Here is a 17,343-nt window from a genome sequence, read left to right as displayed (position 1 = left end):
GTAAAGGTCAAGCAGAGAGGAGGAGAACCTCTTATTTCCTGTTCTATTAGAGATTAGTCTGGTTAATCAACATTAGCTTTGGTAAATCAGACCTTGCAGGTTAGTAAATAAACATCATTATATCACAGATGTTTATAAAGACATAAAACCTGACAGCAGAGTGGTTATCAAATTTTAGGTATAGAAAATACAAACTTCTATGCAAACAGAGCTATTTCTACTAATTAATTCGCTAACTTCCATTCACTAATTCACTATTCACTAAAAATCCTACTTCCGTCTGCTTTATTCCCCATCAGCTGAAAAAAAAAGTGAAGGAGCCTGCCTGCTTTTATAAATATGTACTGGCTATACAAATATATATAGTTCAGATTTTAAAACACTAAGCAAACTACAAGTTTACACGTAATTAAGTAGTTTTTGTGGCTTTTTGAATCCCCAAACTCAAGACACAATGTGAGGCTTACCAATGTATTAGATGAATTGTAATCCTCTGCTGATTTATCTGAAAGACAGACAATAATGCCATTAAAAATGAGTTATAAATGCAGCAGCAGTGGGGAAAGAAGAACGGGACAAAGTCTCTTTAGAAAAGGCAGGAAAAAAGGCTGCTCCCAGACTTAGTTCCCTAACTCCAGCTTCCCAGAACCAGCTGAACCCTGGAAGATATAGGAACAGAGGGTAAATAAATGCAGACAAATGCAGAAGTCACAACAAATCCCTGCAGCAGGAGGGTGGAATTGCCCAGAGCAAAACCCGAATGAATATTGTCCTCCATCCATGTGCACAAAGTATTATCAGTGGACTAAGTCCCCAGCAGAGGCACTGCAGCTGATTCCCAACTGCAAAATTTTCAGTCTCATCCACCTAAACTTCCTGGAATAGCACAGAGGACCTCACAAGCCAATGACGGGCTTCTCATCTGACTATCCAGGCACATATGGGGAATATTTGTGCTTTTATCCCTGCTTGGAGCCTTCCTAATTAGTACCAGATCTGGTGACATGGCTCTATCCCCCTAAAAGAACCAATGTAGGGGTTAATATTTAGAAAGGGAAGGAGCTGCAGTTGAAAGGAAAAGGAGTGGTGCTCGCAGATGTTCTTCAGAGGGCAGATAATCTATAGAAAGAGGCACAAAACCTTGGCAGTTTTGACTTTTAGAGGAATCCAGCCAGCAATTTTCAAACATCCAGGCAGCTGAGGTGTATTCCTCAACCATGGCACAAGGGAGCAGAGAGACTCTCATCCCCCAAGTACACAAAAAGCAACATCCACACCCGCCCTGCAAACTGTAACTGGTGCAAAATTTAGCTGCCTGTTTTCTCCAAGGACTTCCATCAGGGTGATCCCAGCCCCAGCAGTCTGGGATCTGCCTTCCAGATGCTGGCTGTGAGCATCAGAAAAAGCATGTGCTTGGGAGGCTCAGCCAGTTGACTGACCTCCTCTTTTGCAGCTATGCTAGGCATCCAGATTAACAGAACAGCATTTTAAAAGAAGGGTTCTTGAGCAGCCAGAGAATCTCATTCACATTTTCCTTGAAAAGAGAGACCTATTTGTTGATTAAACAAAAAGAAACCCCACATGCCCTGACCACAGAGAGTTGGACAAAGCAGCCACATGAGACCCAGGTACCTGTGAAACTCATGTATTTCTGGCTGTTGGAGATCTTCTTGGAGTTATAAAACTCCAACACGTCCAGAACTGCCTGGGGGTTCTTCTTCTGCTCTGACTTGGTGATGTTGGAAGTCTGCAGCAGACGTGCCCATTGCTCCGGCATTCCCTGTGGGAAGAGGCACCTTGTTGACACATGGCTGGCCTAACACGCACAAAACATAAACCCACTGTCACAGTTCTGCCCCAGCTCTTGGAGTTACACAGTACTGTGAGGGAAATAGGGACAAAAGAGGACAGAAAGGGAGAGGAAAGAAAAAGGTGGTGAATGTGTGCCTCCCTAGCCACTGCCTGTGTTACAAAGCACACTTGGGCATGCAAATGTCACTCTGCTCTTGGGTCTCTGGTTGACTCCCAGGTCCTTTGCAGACCAAAATTCAAAACCAAGAGAGAACACCCAATTGCTGCAGTTTGGGAAAAACCTCAAGAAAAAAACATAACACAAAATCCTTTATGCACAGGTATTCACATACTTAGACAAAGACTACAGAAGTAACATATGCTGCATAGCCTCCACCACAATGGACATGCAACGCTCATTTGGGTCTTCTGGTAGCACTAGAGTTCTCTGGTAAGAGCAGTGTGGTGCCCATTGTAACCAGAGCTGGGAAAGCAGAGGTGTTAACTTCACATCAGAAGCTCAGAATTTCATTATAGGGACATCATTTCTGCCAGAAAATAAACACGCCTGGAGAACAGCCAGACTTGTGCCTTTCCTCACCAGCAGGGATAACAGTTTGTATGGACAAAGTGGCAGAGATTGGGATCCATGAGCAATGAAGTTATCCTCCCTGTTCAAAAGGATGGCTGGATACAGCCCTCAGGTAATGCCCCACTAGCACGTGTGGGGTAACCTGTGCAAGTCTAGAGGCTGCCATGCAAAACACACATGTATACATGATTCAGGGTAGGGGAATAAAGCCCCTGAAAAAGCAGCATATTAGAGACAGGTAGAAACAAACAAACAACTCAAGTTCACAACCAACTTCTGCTGCTAGGAAATACTGTCTCACAACCAAAATAAGAATGAAAAGATGATGACGATGATGATGAAATACAACTCTGTCTTTACAGCATTTTTCATGTCAATGAACAAAAAAACCCACCACACATAAAAGCATCTGACATTTAGCCTTAGGGCAGCACATACATGTTCTGGCCTAATTAGCTGTACTCAGCTGTGTGCCTCCCAAAGGAAAACCCTCAGAGCCTCACCTGGGGGACACAGACTGTGCTATAGACCTCTTTCAGCTCTAGTGGAGGGAGGGAAGGGAAAAGAGGAGAGATATACCATGTTTAGCTGACCACAACAGCCAAAAAACCAGAAAGGAAAAGTTCGCTGGCAGCCTGAGCTCCTGGGATGTGCCAAGTTTGACAGTCTCTCAGCATGAATTAGTGGGTAACCTCTGCAGACGTGTTTCAAATGAGATCAAAATAGATGATGGTAATAGCTCTTCCAGCATTAATATATAAAAGATTAATGGGCCCTGGCTCCTCCTAGCAATAAGCTAAACCACACAGTTCTCTTTTTCCTCCAGATTCACTTACTGTGAATTCTCCTGTGACTGCATCAAACCCCACATGAATAGTGTGTTCAAAGTCTGAAGGGAGGGAGATCTCCGGCCGCTCTTTCTCTTTCTTCTTATTGGCTGCAAGAGACAAAAACAACAATAAAAAAAATATCCATACACGCATCAAGAACTAAAATCTCCCCAACAGCTTCAAATTCACCTACATAATCACCCCCCACTTTTGCTAGTCATAGGATTTCAATCTGAAGCAGACAAACAGCAAGTTTAAAAACTTTTTTTCCACACTTAAGAGCAGCCACAATGAAAGAACTACAGAAATAAAAGTCAAGCACAAAAGAAGGAAACTGATATTTTCAGTATGTAAAGTATCAACTAGTAGACTCAGCAGCATGAGAACTATTTACCTAAAATATCCACTCAAACTTACACAGGTCAGAGTCAAAAGCTCTACAGTGGCAGTAAGTGGAAGCCAGTCAGTTTTGAAAACATCTTTTTATTTGTTGCTTTAAGCAACTTAAATATATATATTTTTATGTATATATATGATTTTTATATATATATGTGTGTGTGTGTGTGTATATTATGTGCTTTTAAATATACACTTGTCTCTCATACAAAGCCAGGGACAAAATTAACTACAAATACTGCTTAGAAATTGCTTCCTTCATCCTATTTTCTCAAAAGTTTATGAAGAAACCTAAATATAATGCAGGATTCTGCTATAAAATCTTATGAGTGAAAGCACTTCTTTTTTTTTGCTGACAAAATGAACTACAGATGTTTTTAATAACCAGCTTTGAAGACACGAGCAAGATGGCAGAATCTGGCAGGTGAGAAGCTGAAGTCATAAAGAAACAGGGAAGGAAATAGATCAAAGTAGGTGCACCCTGCAAATTTTAAACTGAGGTCTTCACACAAGATTATCATTATGTACTGGATTAAGTTCATCCATATTCATTATGCATTAAGGACTCCACCTTCCTTTTAGTATTTATTGTATTCAAGAAATTGAGATTAGTTTAAGCAAGAACCACATTCTAGTCAGCTTTGCTGCTGCTTATATTTATGCTGCTTATAGTGGAGCCAGGAGAAGGTGAGCAAACCACTTACATTTCCCAGCTGCTCCCCTTTTTTATCCAATGCCAAACAGAATTTGTTTTGTGGCTGACATTCCCCAGTGCACTTTTGGCAATGTAAATGCCAAACCCCAGGTATCTGAGAAGCCTGCAAGGCTAACACACAGCGTAGCAATTCTTTAAGACACTGCTGTGGTTGGTTGTGTAGATAGGCTCAGGGGTGGCCCCAAAGGACTGAATCCCATTTCCTTCAGTACCAGCTCCGGCACTGTTCTCTGTATCATTACAGAGCTACAGTTGTACAGAGCAATTTTGGAGAAAGAAAAGGATCAGATGCTCCATTTGGGACATGAAGATGGAACAGATTGTTTTTGATCCCTCTTTCAAACAAAGGGAACGGGGGAAGCTGAGTCACAGAGGAGCAACAGAGTTGCCAAGGGGAAAAGAGCCACGCTGGAGGAGCCATCCCTGAGAAGGGAGTGAGGAGGAGACAGGAGCAGCTGCTGGCTAACAGATGGTGAGCATCTGCAGCACAGAGGCTGCTGCATGCACTAGCACTGGATGGAAAGCAAGAGGCAAAGAGGTGCAGGGAGTGCCATCAGAGCCACCATATTCCATAGGTCTGCCTACAGGATCAGTCCACTCTTCCAAGCCAAAGACTGAGGTGCCATCTCAGCCTAGAAGCCCATTGCTCAGGTGAGGAAGAAGAGGACACCTCTACCAGCATCACTATGCAAGAGTTCTGCATGGACAACGGACACCCACACATGGTCCAGGGTGGCTGCCACAGCAGAGTTGAACATATTCCTATAAAAGCTTAAGGGCATTAAGTTGTTATCCAGAAGTCTTAGGTGTTTTTTTATCTAACACATCTAAAAGCCTAAACATTAGTAAACCATGATACAACAGCATCCCATAAATTGGGATGAGTCCCCTGAGCCCAGGAAAATTAAAAAAATTCACAAATCCTGCTAAGAGCAACAAGTCACACAGGCTCTACATCCCATTGGGCAGGACCCACCCAGTATTAAGCCAACAGGTTTTTTAAATACCAGGTTTGTGGTTTAGGCTTGGGCAGAGGAAATCGGGACTACAAATTACTTCCTAAATTTTGCAGGCAGAGCATAACACCTCCAGAGCGGCCTGGCAAGGGGTATAGCTCAATGCAAGTGTGCAAACATGCATGAGGCCCTGGATTTATGCCCCTTTGTATCCCTTACACAACACCTCTGCTCTGTACAGGGCTAGCACAGATTTGCTCAAAATTACTTTCCTCTAACTGAGTGGAAACCAACTTCCCTTTAAGTTCAGCCAAACTGAACACCCAAAATTATCTCAGGCACAAACCAAAGTGTCTGAACACTGAAGAATTTCCCTGCATTTAGGCAGCATGATGCACTAGGAATTTAGCTGCCATCATGAGACTAGAAGAAGTTTTCATAAGACATAAATCAACCAATTTGAAGGTCACAGCATTAAAATGAATTTTTTGCTCAACAGGAATTAGAGGACAGAAGCAACCATTCTCGTTTGGGCAGGTGTATTGCAACAGAAGGCTCTGCTGGGCTTGGCTAAACAAAAATCTCTCATGTCTTGAAGCATCTGCCATGTTGGCCAATCTTCAGTAAACATAGGCAGCTTCAGATCAGTAGCAGTCTGTCTGCTAAATTTCCCCAAACCTTCATTTTTCTCCTTGTTCATAGTTCTCCTTCATAATCCAATTCAAACCAGCATTTCAGGTTCTACTTCTTTTACTCTTTTACAAGTTTCAGGTGATTTCTTTGATCTCTGAAACAGTTGATCCTGGAGATTTAAAAACCCATCCTCCCTTAAGTAAGCCAACACAAAAATTCTGCCACTTTTTTAGGATTCATACTCATAATTACAAGTTCTAACCCAGACCTAGCAGACTGTTAACACTGAATTCACAGGTTTCTTGACTCCAGGTTCAAATCCCCACACTTGTAAAACAATCCAAAGTTGCCAAAAGGATCAGATAAGAATAATACTAATGAATGCCACATTCATTTTGTAGAAAATTATCCACCACCATGCTTATTTAAATTAGTGAAGTTATCATTTCAGTCAGTATTTTCACTAATAAAAATTAAGAGACAGCCTCCCCCCTGAAGCCCAGGGAGTTGAAGATATTTAGTCTTGACTTTAGTTACAAAGTGCTTAGAAACCATTGCAATACAGAAAAAGCTGATGTATTACGAAGAGGAACTCCAAAAAATAGGTCAGATATAAAAAGAAACCAGCACATATTAGGGGATGAATTCTTTTTTTTTTTTTTTGCATCACTTCAAAAGATTCATATGAGAGATTTTTTTAAAATATCCTCATCCTAAGAATTAGAATTTCATGTACAGTTCACAGTTCCTATCTCTTTTTCCATCTGTTACAGTCCCTTGAAAATGAAAAACTTCAGCGCTCAAGAAATATGCAAGAGTTTTTAGTTATAGATTGTTCTTAAAAGCTAGTAGATAGTGCCTGACCCAGACATTAGAACACAGTAAATGGCCACAAGGCAAAATATGACAGGTCTAGTAAGAGATTGCATCTTAATCTTGTATAATTCAAATTATTTGGTGTTTAAAACAACAAAACAAGCAAAAGACCTCCCTCTCCTCTCCACCAATTGCCAATGTGAAATGACCAAGACAGATGCGCAGGAAACAAACACACTTTTTCTAAAACCTCAACCATCACTAAGCATCAAGTGCTTGACTGTGTTCAAGCAGAGGAATGTTCAGACAGGTTTATTAGAAGAGATAAAACACTCTACTTTTATCTCCTGGCAAAATAGATCGGTAAAATCGATCCTTCCTCTTCTTTTCTTCTGGATTGGGAGGCAGAGGTTTCGAGCCATGGTTTAAAGTCCCGGGATCTTTGCTTCCTGAGCCAATCATAGTGCTGGTATTTCTCATTGGAGGAGCAGGTGGTTTGTCTTCTGTTTCAACTCCATTGTTAGACATCTTCAGTTGGGGAGTCCGTTACTGGAAATTGGAAAAGAAAACAAGTTAGAAGCTGCAATTTTTTATTTATTGTAGACTAGAACCACACACTATCAAGCAAATCACAAGCAGATATTTGCAGATGGACCTGCAACCTCAGTCCAACCAGTAACCCAGCACTGCTGTGTTCACCATTAACCATATGCCCAAGCACCACATCCACAGGCTTTTTGAACACTTCCAGGGATAATGACAGCAACACAAACCCAGCACAGAAATTTGTGTCAGCACAAATTCTACTCAGGATCCAAGTTTTTTTTTCTTTTTTTTCTGTTCATAAGACTGTGTTCAAGCATTTGAGTTATTGATCACTGAGAAAAGCCTGTTTCTGGATACAATCAATTCTCAAGAAAACCATGGAGCAGAAGTGCAGAGTGGGAAGGTAGATATGAAGTAGCAAAGGATAAAGATAATCGAGAGGAGCCAACAAGCTGCTGAGCTAATAATACCTCTCAGATCCATGCCAGTTCTCCTAAAAACTACCTCAGAAGGTTTGCATCAGTCTCCAGCACAGCACGATACAGAGACTAAAGTTTGTACTCAGAGTTTTGATACAAATGCTCAGGCTCCTTTGCTAAAAAGCTGCTGAGTGGGTTCAGAGGCAGAGGTGGCCAGGAAGCCCTGAGCTGTACCCACGTCACCTCAGATGCAGCAGCATGGCCCTTGGTTGTGCCAAGCCAGCCCTGGCCTTTCTGCAGTAGCAGCACACTTCAGGAGCAACTCCAACTGCCAGGAAGTTGATTGCATTTTGTTCTGATGGGAGGGTCAAATAAAACTAGATCCCAAACACACACTTAAATCCATAAGTAAATAATCCCTGCTGTGCAGATTTAAAGACGGAAGCTTGGGAACAGGGTAATAGATTATTCTGCAGCAACTAGCTTGTTCCACCCAAATGAGATCAGCATTACTCCAGGCACAGCCCGGCTGCAGCAAGATCCTTCTGGAAACTGGAATTCATCTGCACTATGTTTTCTTTCAAGAGTAAGTTGGGAGTTAACTGCTGAATAAAGACCAAAGTGGGAACAGCTTCTGTTTGGGTGGAAAAAGCAATTCAACAGCTTTACCAATTTCGCAGGCAGTAAGGGAAGATGTTTCACTCAGGGAGAATTACAGGGTGGCAGAAAGTCAGAAGCTGTTTGCTCTCTGCAAGTAAGAAGTCTAACTACAAAGCTGAGATCACTGCTGACTGCCAGGGAGCCGCTTTCCCTAGGCTGGACTCTGTGTGACACTGAGTCACACTCCAAACAGATCCCACCAGCACAGTCCTACGGCCACACAGCACCCAGCCAGCCTTCAGAGTCTTCTTCAGCCAAGCTACTGATCCTCAGCGTAACTGGCAAGATTTGGACCCAGAGCACACTGCTCTCACTGCTGTGGGGAGCTAAGGCAGGCAAACACTGCCCACAGAAGTCACCCAGCAGCAATGTGCCAGGTTTTGCCGAGAGCAGTGTTTCCCTGTCACCTGCCAAGCCATGGCTGGCCTGCGGCTCCACCTTCACTTCCACTTGATTGATTCCCGGTTTCTTCACAATCACCCTTAAATGGGAGGGCTGGCAGTGTTGCACAGCCTGTAAGGCTTTGGGCAAGTCTTCACACACAGGGAATTTTGTAAAAGGTCTGACCCTAGCCCCATTTTCCATCCATTACAGCCATGCAATGGAATATTAAATGACAGACTAGCGTTTGGGGATTGATTTCAATGGTTCTGGCATTTGGGAGGGGTAGGGAGGAAATTATCTGTGCACTTGTCTGGGCGTGTCCTCGCATGTGCCCTGTGCATGTCCCACCACACACCCTTCAGCCTCATGCCATTCTTGGGTATAAAACACAACACAACTGACAGCTGGAGTGCCAGCCATGAGGTGGTTGGTGCAAATGAACACTCTTCCTGCCTAAGCAGTGGAAAAAAAATCTAAGCTAAAACCCAACCAAAAAATTTTGGCAGCCACTGCTGCACAAGTATCCTGTGAAACATGAAGATACTGAGGCCTTCCTGATGGGATTTGCACATCACAGTGTCAGTGGCTGGAACTGAACTGGCACAAACCAGTTGAAACAACATCAGCAACAGTGTCTCATAAGAGATTAATTCTCCGCTTTGATTTTATGTAACTACAAGAAAACAAATTGCCAGGAAGGTGCTAGGAATATACTGCAGACAGGGAAGCAGAAGGAAAAGGAATGTTAGCAGCCTTGTGCCTGCCAAACAGAGCTCCCCAGGAGTGGCACATCTGCTGCTCTAACACCCTGGCTTACCCCACAGGGGTTTGAATAAAGATGCATCCAAAGATTCCCCCATCAACCAGACTTCCTGGAGCTGCAGGCATGGCTGGGATGGAGACTGACTCATTTCTGGGTCCCTCTCCTACTGAGCAGAGAGGTCAGTACACCTGCTGCCAGAGGCACAAAACTAAGCAGGGGACTAAGAGTATTTTACTAAGAGTAAAGTTTACTAAGTTAGGGGCTGGATGAGACTATAATAGAGTAGGATGTGGCTCCAGGCTAGAGAGAAAGAAGTGAGAAGACGAATTAAAAAAAAAAAAACAAAACACCCAGATTACAGGGAGAGGCTGGTCAAGTGTTGGGGGAAAGAAAAAGAACATAAGGAAAAACCTCCAAAATAAAGAGTATAAGAAAAATCTCTGGGTATCAAGCATCCTCCCTCTCAGTTCCACCACTGCAAAACCCCAGCAACATCTGCTCTCAGTTTCTTCAATATAAGAAAGTTTTTCAAAATCCCTCAGTTAGAAAGGATAGTGCACAAGTGAATTACTGTTTTACCGCAGGGACAGAAACTGGCAGTACAAGCTCTTGTTTATCTTACATTACTCCCTGAAAGAGCAAGTTACTGCTGAGAAGTTACATGGTTTTACAAACAATATTGTTTCACACCTATTTGATAACTGCACCTTTGCTGTAGGCAAAGCCTATAGTACAGCTCCCATTTTGCCTCCATCACTTACGCTCACAGACCTTTCTCTTCATCAAAGTCTTATGTTTGGAGTGACATGAGCTGTTTGGAGATGAGGGATTTGAGAGATCCCTTGATCTACAAAACTAAGAGACTTACTCCACAGAAGTTATCCGCTGTAATAGCAGCACTAGAAGGTTCCCAAAAGCCCTGTGCCACTATGTATTTAAAGGGAAAACCAAAAACCTGCTTAAGTGAATCCTCCCACTGCAATACAGAGGTCAAATGCGACATTGTTATACTTTGAGTTTCTATCGCTTCAAAGTAGGCAGATGAAACCCCCTCTTACACCCCCCAAGTCAGAGCTGGGACCCCAGAGCCATGCCAAGTGGTTACAGAAGTAGCCATCTCCCCCACTGCAGCCCAGCTGGTTAAGCAAATTCTCTTTTTCCTAAAATAATCTCCTGCTAATTCACATTTAAGCAGGCTTTAAACAAACCCCCTCATGCAGGCGCTGCTCAAATTCAGAGCACCAGGCAATCACTTCCCCAGCCAGCAGAACATCAGTGCTAGGCCACTGAAATGAGTCACTCTGCTCAGCGCAGTCCATTCCAACAGGAATGCAAAGCATCACTGCAGCACTGAGTTATTTCCTTCTTCACACCAGCACGACTCTGCCTTGAGAAATCCATCTTAGGTTTCCATGGTGTGATTAAGTGAGCAGTGGAAGCAATGAAACAGCACATGAACTTTTCAACCAGAGTCAGATGAGGGAATACATTTTAGCTGCAGACACAATTATTCTCAACTACTATATATATTAAAATACCAGCACTCAAACCAAACTCCACAGACACCACTAGGAAGGCATAGCTGTAATGTAGGACTATTGTTTCTGCAGACATTTGGGAGTATTGAAAGTTTGAATTGTTTCAGCACGCAGCAATCATGAAAAGTTTTATTACATACTGCAATCTGTGACTGCTGTAGTCAAGTTATAGTTGCCTTCAATGCACCCCCATCCCTTCCCATCAACTTTTGCAGCCCATTAGCTACATATCATTGTCCCAGACCCAACAGAGTCCAACAGCAAACCTGACAAACTCTCCTTTGACTCTTACAAAACACTTCTGCAGACAGGAAAAAGACAGGCAGAAGACAGAACAAGCAGAAGAATTGAACAGAAGACAGCACCCACAGGGGTCAAGAGTGGCATCCAAAATCTCAGAGTACATTCACACATGCAAAGATCCATGCAGGTCTGATGATCTTTGTTAAGATGATATAACACGAAAGACAATCACAGAATCATTAAGGTTGAAAAAGACCTCTAAGACCATCAAGTCTGAGCATTAACTCAGCACCATCGTGTTAACCCTAAATCACACTCTCAAGTGCTACATGTCTTGGGAATCATGAAGTTTATGCCTAAAATACAGGCATAAACTGCAGTACAAGCACAGCCCCCTGAGACATTCACCTCACACAGGGACACAGAAGTAGGTGGGACATTCTGACCCTATTGAAGCGCACACACACGCAGAAAAAAGAGACAACAAAGACCCTCTATATGTCATTTTTCCCTCCCCTTAAGCACATCATTTCAAACCTGCTGCTCCACACTGAACTCTAAGTTTCTATCAAGCTTCTTGTGTTCTCTTTGCATTCCTTACCAAGACAGACAGATGACTGATTGCTAAAACAGAAAGCAATTAAAAAGTCAGAAAGGCTGAAACCTACGCTACAGTAGATGCCATACAGATAACTATGTCCGATGCATACTAATTGCAGGAGTCAACATGAAAACTCATAAAAGAGCCATCTATAATTCATGCAGTCTGGCAAGAGAGTAGCTGTAAGTTACTCACTACAACTTACAGATGAATAAACTGTATTAAACAAAACGGGGAGGAGGAAGATGCTCAGCAACTGCTCTTTCCTCTCTGCCTACTCCCAGAAGGAAATCTCACATTTTTCCAAGACACTAGTAGACTTTGTTGGCAGGGTGAGGAAAGGGGGTCTTGCCCACAAAAAAAAAAGAGAGTCTTAACCTTTAATTGAGTTGATCCCGATTAGAGTAAGTGTTTTACCCCTGCACCAGTAACCCTGCATCTTTCCACCCCATGGGTACAAACTGCCTGTGCACAGACACAGTTAAAATCTTCTCCTTTCCCCTCGCTCTGCCCTGGTGAGAAAGAGCACAGGCTGTGCCCTGCTCTGCTCAAATACATTGCAAACAGCAGATTCCCTCCCTGTGTGTCACGCTTCCATGCAAATCCCAGCAGAAAAAGTAACATCAGAGTTTACCAGCTGGGTTTCCACACAGAATGAAAAGACAGTCATTCGTTTTTTATTGCTTTACGTGGGACTAAGTCTCAAACACCAGTCTCACACTGAAGGAAAGGCACCCCACGCATTCCACCTGAAAACGAGGCAAGAGGTGTCCTCTTCCTCCACCCAACAGCAGATGGGACCTGGAACACATGCTGTCACAAAAAAGGCAGCTGCAACACACACACCCCGAGGGAGGACAGACCGATCACCAAATTTAGAGGCGATTAAAAAAACCCTCAGAAATTGTAGCATGGAGCTGTCTCCCCAACCAGTTACTGCACATCTGAGCTCTGTGTAAATGTGCCAATTAAACCAAAAAAGCCAGCAAAGCACCATCCCAGACCTGGCATTTACATGTAAACTAAAACAAAAACAAAACAAAAATATAAACAAACAAACAACAAAAAAAACCCCAACAAACTAAACAGCAGGTTTGCATAAAGTTCAAATAAATAATTACAAAACAGCAGTGTTTGCTGATGTCTTTTTAGAACTTACCTGTTAGACCCAAGCAGCTGCTGCCAACACCTAAAGATGCAGATTAAATTGCTCAATTAAATGAAAGTATAATCACTCAACATCAGTACACACGTAGAAGAGAATGCATCCACTGCTACGGCACGGGTGGGTGAGTGGGTGTGAGGAGGGGGAAGGGAGACACTCTCATGGCAGATGGCCAACTACCAGTTGCAGTCTTGCTCCACTGCCAGCTTTATTTCCATAGTGCCAGACATAAAGGATGACTGACCACTTAAAACTCAACAGGAAAAGCTGGACAATTGCATGGCTTGGAATTTTAAAAGCCAAAAGTCTGGACAGTCCTTTCAAAAAAATCCTTTAATTCAACTCCAACACTTTGGGCTAAATGCAAGAACTGCTGGGTGGGATTCCCTAGTGCAGATTTTGCAGAAGGATGTGGACATCACTACAGTGAGCAGAAGAGCTGCAAAATCTCTCCCTGGGATCCATGCTAACCCATCTTACTGCACAGATATGCTTCTAAAGAAGAACAGACTAATTATAACCACTCGATTCCTAGCAACAGAGTTCTCCTTTCATTCAAGTTAAGGAAGCTTCTTTCTGTTTTGTTTGAAAGAATCAAGGCCCGGTGTTCATCAGCTTCCACTGTGTGGGCCCATGCATGACCACTGTGACGGTAACCCAGGCACACTGAGGGTTTCAGCAGTGCTGAGGCAGGTCAAGCCCTTTTCACCACATTAGGCTTGAATCCAAAACCACAGAGAGGCAATGCCAGCTTAAATTGCCGTGTTTAGACTTGGCTTCAGCTGTTGCACAAATAAATGGCCATATCAAACAATAACCATTCCACAACCAATGCCAGCTACGCCCAAGTACCTGGAACACATGATGAATTACCCTTACTTGTATTCCAGTACTCAGGCTTGGAGAACTGCTGGGAGATCGGGTCTGGCTGACCCCATCCCTGGGCAGCAGTCTCCTCATTTTGACCAAGCATTTACCCACTTCTAACAGCACTTTTAAACAGCCCAAGAGAAATAAACTGCATCCATATTCTAGGGGAAAAAAAAAAATAAATCCAAGCTGTGACAGAAAGCACCAAGAGTATCATTTTTAAAAGCTCTCAGCCCACAAATCATCCTCCTTGTTTCCTCATCTCCAGAAGTGCTGCCTCCCCTCCCCCAGCTACATGCCTGAACAAGCAAGTTGGCTGTTGCAGATGTCAGAACAGGCTCCCTTTTCCAGCACAGCACAGAGCAGCCTTGGCTCCGGTTCTGCTTTTGCTCACAGGAGGGCAGGGCTTCAACCACACAAGTCAAAGTAGTCGCTGGAGTCGGAACTTGCTAAGCAGGGTGGGAAAAATAAAGGCCTCTTATGTTAAAGCATATCCAAAGCTCATATAAGCAGGTTTCCTGGAGGAAATCTGTGCTCCAGAGGAAATGACTAGATGAGGCATAAAGAGAATATATTAATGCACACAGTTAAACCCACCCCCACTACTCTTGCCTAAGTTCCTTGGCTCAGAGTCCTAACTACACATTAGCAGCAACAGCAACTGAGAGCAGCCGAATCATTAATCATTCTTCCATTCAAAAGTTTCCAATGCAGAAGATGGACATAGAGCACAGGGCTCAGAATTAAGCCCTGCTATCTCCTAATGTGGAATAATTCCCAGTCCAACGTAGTCACACTTTAAATACATGCTAGCATTTGCAAAAACCGTACCTTTTTAAACGCAGAAATCTGTCATTTAGCAATGGAGGTGGGGGTAAGAAATATATAAGATGATGAGAACATTGTCAGATCAAGTCAACAACATCCCATAGGCACAGAGGACACTGCAATGCAGTGGTTAGCAGAAAGCCATAGTACATAAATAGATGAAAGTTTACATTAACCTGTAAAAGCTGAGTTTTTTCTGAGGTGAGAAAACACTAAGACACAGAGACCTCTGCAAGGACGAAACCAATGTTCTTAAGAGCAAAACTCATTGAACTCCTTTGTTGCTGGGAAAGTAAAGAGCAAGAAGACATACCAATTATCGTTAGTGAATGAAGCCACCCAAGACCCTCAATTAGACTGAGGGGAAGATGACACAACAGTTCAGTGCTAATTGGAAATGCAAACATTTATCATCAGAGTAGTGCTTGCTCCTGTGTATAGCTCCATTGTGTTCATTGCAGCTAATGACAGCAGGAAGCCCAGTGCTCCATAGTATTTATGTAATGACTGGCAAAGCTGCCACATTCCCTTAATTGCTAGTCAGGATTTTCATACTGGCAGTAGTTTTCAATTAAATAAAATCACAAAGACTGGTTCGGTTTCATGCTGCTTTGCTAAAAGTTTTGGTTCTTCAAAGCTGGGGAAAGAGGGAGAGTGAATAGTTCTCCAAAGATAGGATAAGCTCTGCATCAAATATGAGAGGTTTCTGTAGACAAACTGAATTTAGAGTCAAGCACCATCAAGTACCCAGTGCTGCAAGAGCTAATTTAATATCAGTAAAGACAAGCTATTTGAGAACTGCACATAAATCTGCTTCAGGTTTGCAATGATTACTCCTTCAAGTACAATATATGAAATGCTCTATGAGCAGTTCACTTACAAGGCAAAATGAAAAAGCCTAAGGTGGCTTACAGTTTCTCCCCTAATTAAACTGTCACAGCAATCTTCTTTGCTACAAGAACATCACCTCTGTGCTTATCATTATATGCTATCTAGCAAAACTCCCTATTCCACCTGCTTTATGATACCAGAACATACAGGAGGAGCCATAGTGGCAAGGTCCCAGGTCCCTAGACTTCCTTACTTGCACCAAATGCACTGCAGAGCACTAACTAGTCCATTAAGAATCATCATCATTTAATTTAATGAGCAGCAGTTTGTTTTTAGGAAGCACCATCAAGCCTTTTATCACATCATTTACTCAGATTCCAATCATACTTACTGCATGTCAGCAGAGAAAGGAAAGCTCTATAGGACAGGCACAAAGGAACTGCTGTTTCTGCAAGATACTACAACCAAGTCTGCATTAGCGCTCAGTTAAATAAAGCCCATGAGCCAAGGGAACTATTTTTACTCCACTGAACAAAAGGAAACATAACATCATTTATTACAGTGGCAGGCCCATTTTAAGGCACCATGTAATTAGGAGTAGGAGTTAATTGCAAGGCTAGATATAGCAGGCAAGGTTTTCCTCAACATCTTTGAGCAAGGTTTTTCTGGGGCACAGATCTTTTCACCCTCTGTTCTTGCTACAGTGACCTAAGCAGCTTTCAGTAGGATGCAAGGATCTTCACTGCTACCTATTTAAAACTCATTCTTTCTGAAGAAGCAGCAACTCTGCAGCCATAAAACCCAACCCAGAGGAGACTGACTGAGCTCCCATTCACAGCCCTGTCAGCATCTGAAGCAAGTGACTTGCTTATTTCCATCCAATTCCCAGTGGACAAGCATCTACCTCATACAATTAGTGACAATATGAACTGCAAATTCAGCAGAATTGGGATTTCACTGATGGATAGATTGCCAGTATGCATGTTTTATTCATCGCAAGACTGCTTTGTCAGGTTTGTTGTTTGTCCTCTGTGTACTTAAAATGCTAAGAATCTTTTTATGGTCACTACTCAGCAGACAAGAAGCTCTATAGACAATGTTGTACCTTTGCTAAGTGGTAGCTAAAACTCAACAGATTTCCAAAATGGAGACAACAACCGAAGACAGATGCTCTAGGAAATTATATGAGTTAAGGCATTTTGTTCAATACAGTATCCCTCTCACTGCTTTAAATCACCTTGCTCAAGATCTACAGCTATTTCCTCCTAAGGCCACCAGCATAAGAATCAGGAGAGCACAGCATGCAGCCAGTCCAGGTGCAGTTTTCTGATCTCCCTCCATCTTCCCAGTTAAGAGTCAAGAATGCTCACAGCATGCAGTCATAGAGCTATGGTACCTATTCACAACCCAAAGCTTTCTCAGTGTTTTGGCCACACAAACCCAGCACCCACCCCATGTTACCTGATCAAACTCCCTCTCTCCTATCCACGGGAAGAGAGTATAAAATGATACTTTAAATTTAAAATGTATATTTAAAATTTAAATATGTAAGTAGCACACCATATTTTCACCTCTCACCTTTACAGTAACAGCTCTGTTTGCTAAAAAAACTCAAGATACAAACAGGGCGGTCAGTTTTGGAAACAGCTATTGCACAGTTCTCAAGAAATCCCAGGTTTGGTCCTTGAGCATACCCAGGAGCAATGCATGGGGATGCACTTCCCAAACCAATTTTCCCCCCTTGACTTTATGTCATTTACACTTGT

General features: G+C 42.8%; 1 protein-coding gene across 12 annotated transcripts in view; it reads right to left on the bottom strand.

Annotated features, from left to right (window-relative positions):
• Window positions 1-17,343, bottom strand: part of PAK1 (p21 (RAC1) activated kinase 1) — a 74,881-nt gene that overhangs the window by 24,761 nt on the left and 32,777 nt on the right. For 11 of the 12 annotated variants that reach the window (XM_088051159.1, XM_014259734.2, XM_088051164.1 and 8 more), the window contains 4 exons: window positions 7,068-7,278; window positions 3,220-3,320; window positions 1,633-1,780; window positions 468-505 (listed from right to left, as the gene is read on the bottom strand). In XM_088051159.1, the coding sequence (XP_087907285.1) occupies window positions 468-505; window positions 1,633-1,780; window positions 3,220-3,320; window positions 7,068-7,257 (477 nt within the window). In that variant the 5' untranslated portion in view covers window positions 7,258-7,278. Of the gene's footprint in view, window positions 1-467; window positions 506-1,632; window positions 1,781-3,219; window positions 3,321-7,067; window positions 7,279-13,042; window positions 13,102-17,343 lie in introns of those variants that run through there. The other variant, XM_088051166.1, reaches the window with a different exon arrangement.

Source organism: Pseudopodoces humilis, chromosome 2 (genome assembly GCF_049639895.1).
Source record: "Pseudopodoces humilis isolate 2021_Gansu_Grassland_sample_001 chromosome 2, ASM4963989v1, whole genome shotgun sequence".
Classification (NCBI taxonomy): domain Eukaryota; kingdom Metazoa; phylum Chordata; class Aves; order Passeriformes; family Paridae; genus Pseudopodoces; species Pseudopodoces humilis.
This window is presented reverse-complemented; position numbering and strand designations above follow the sequence as displayed.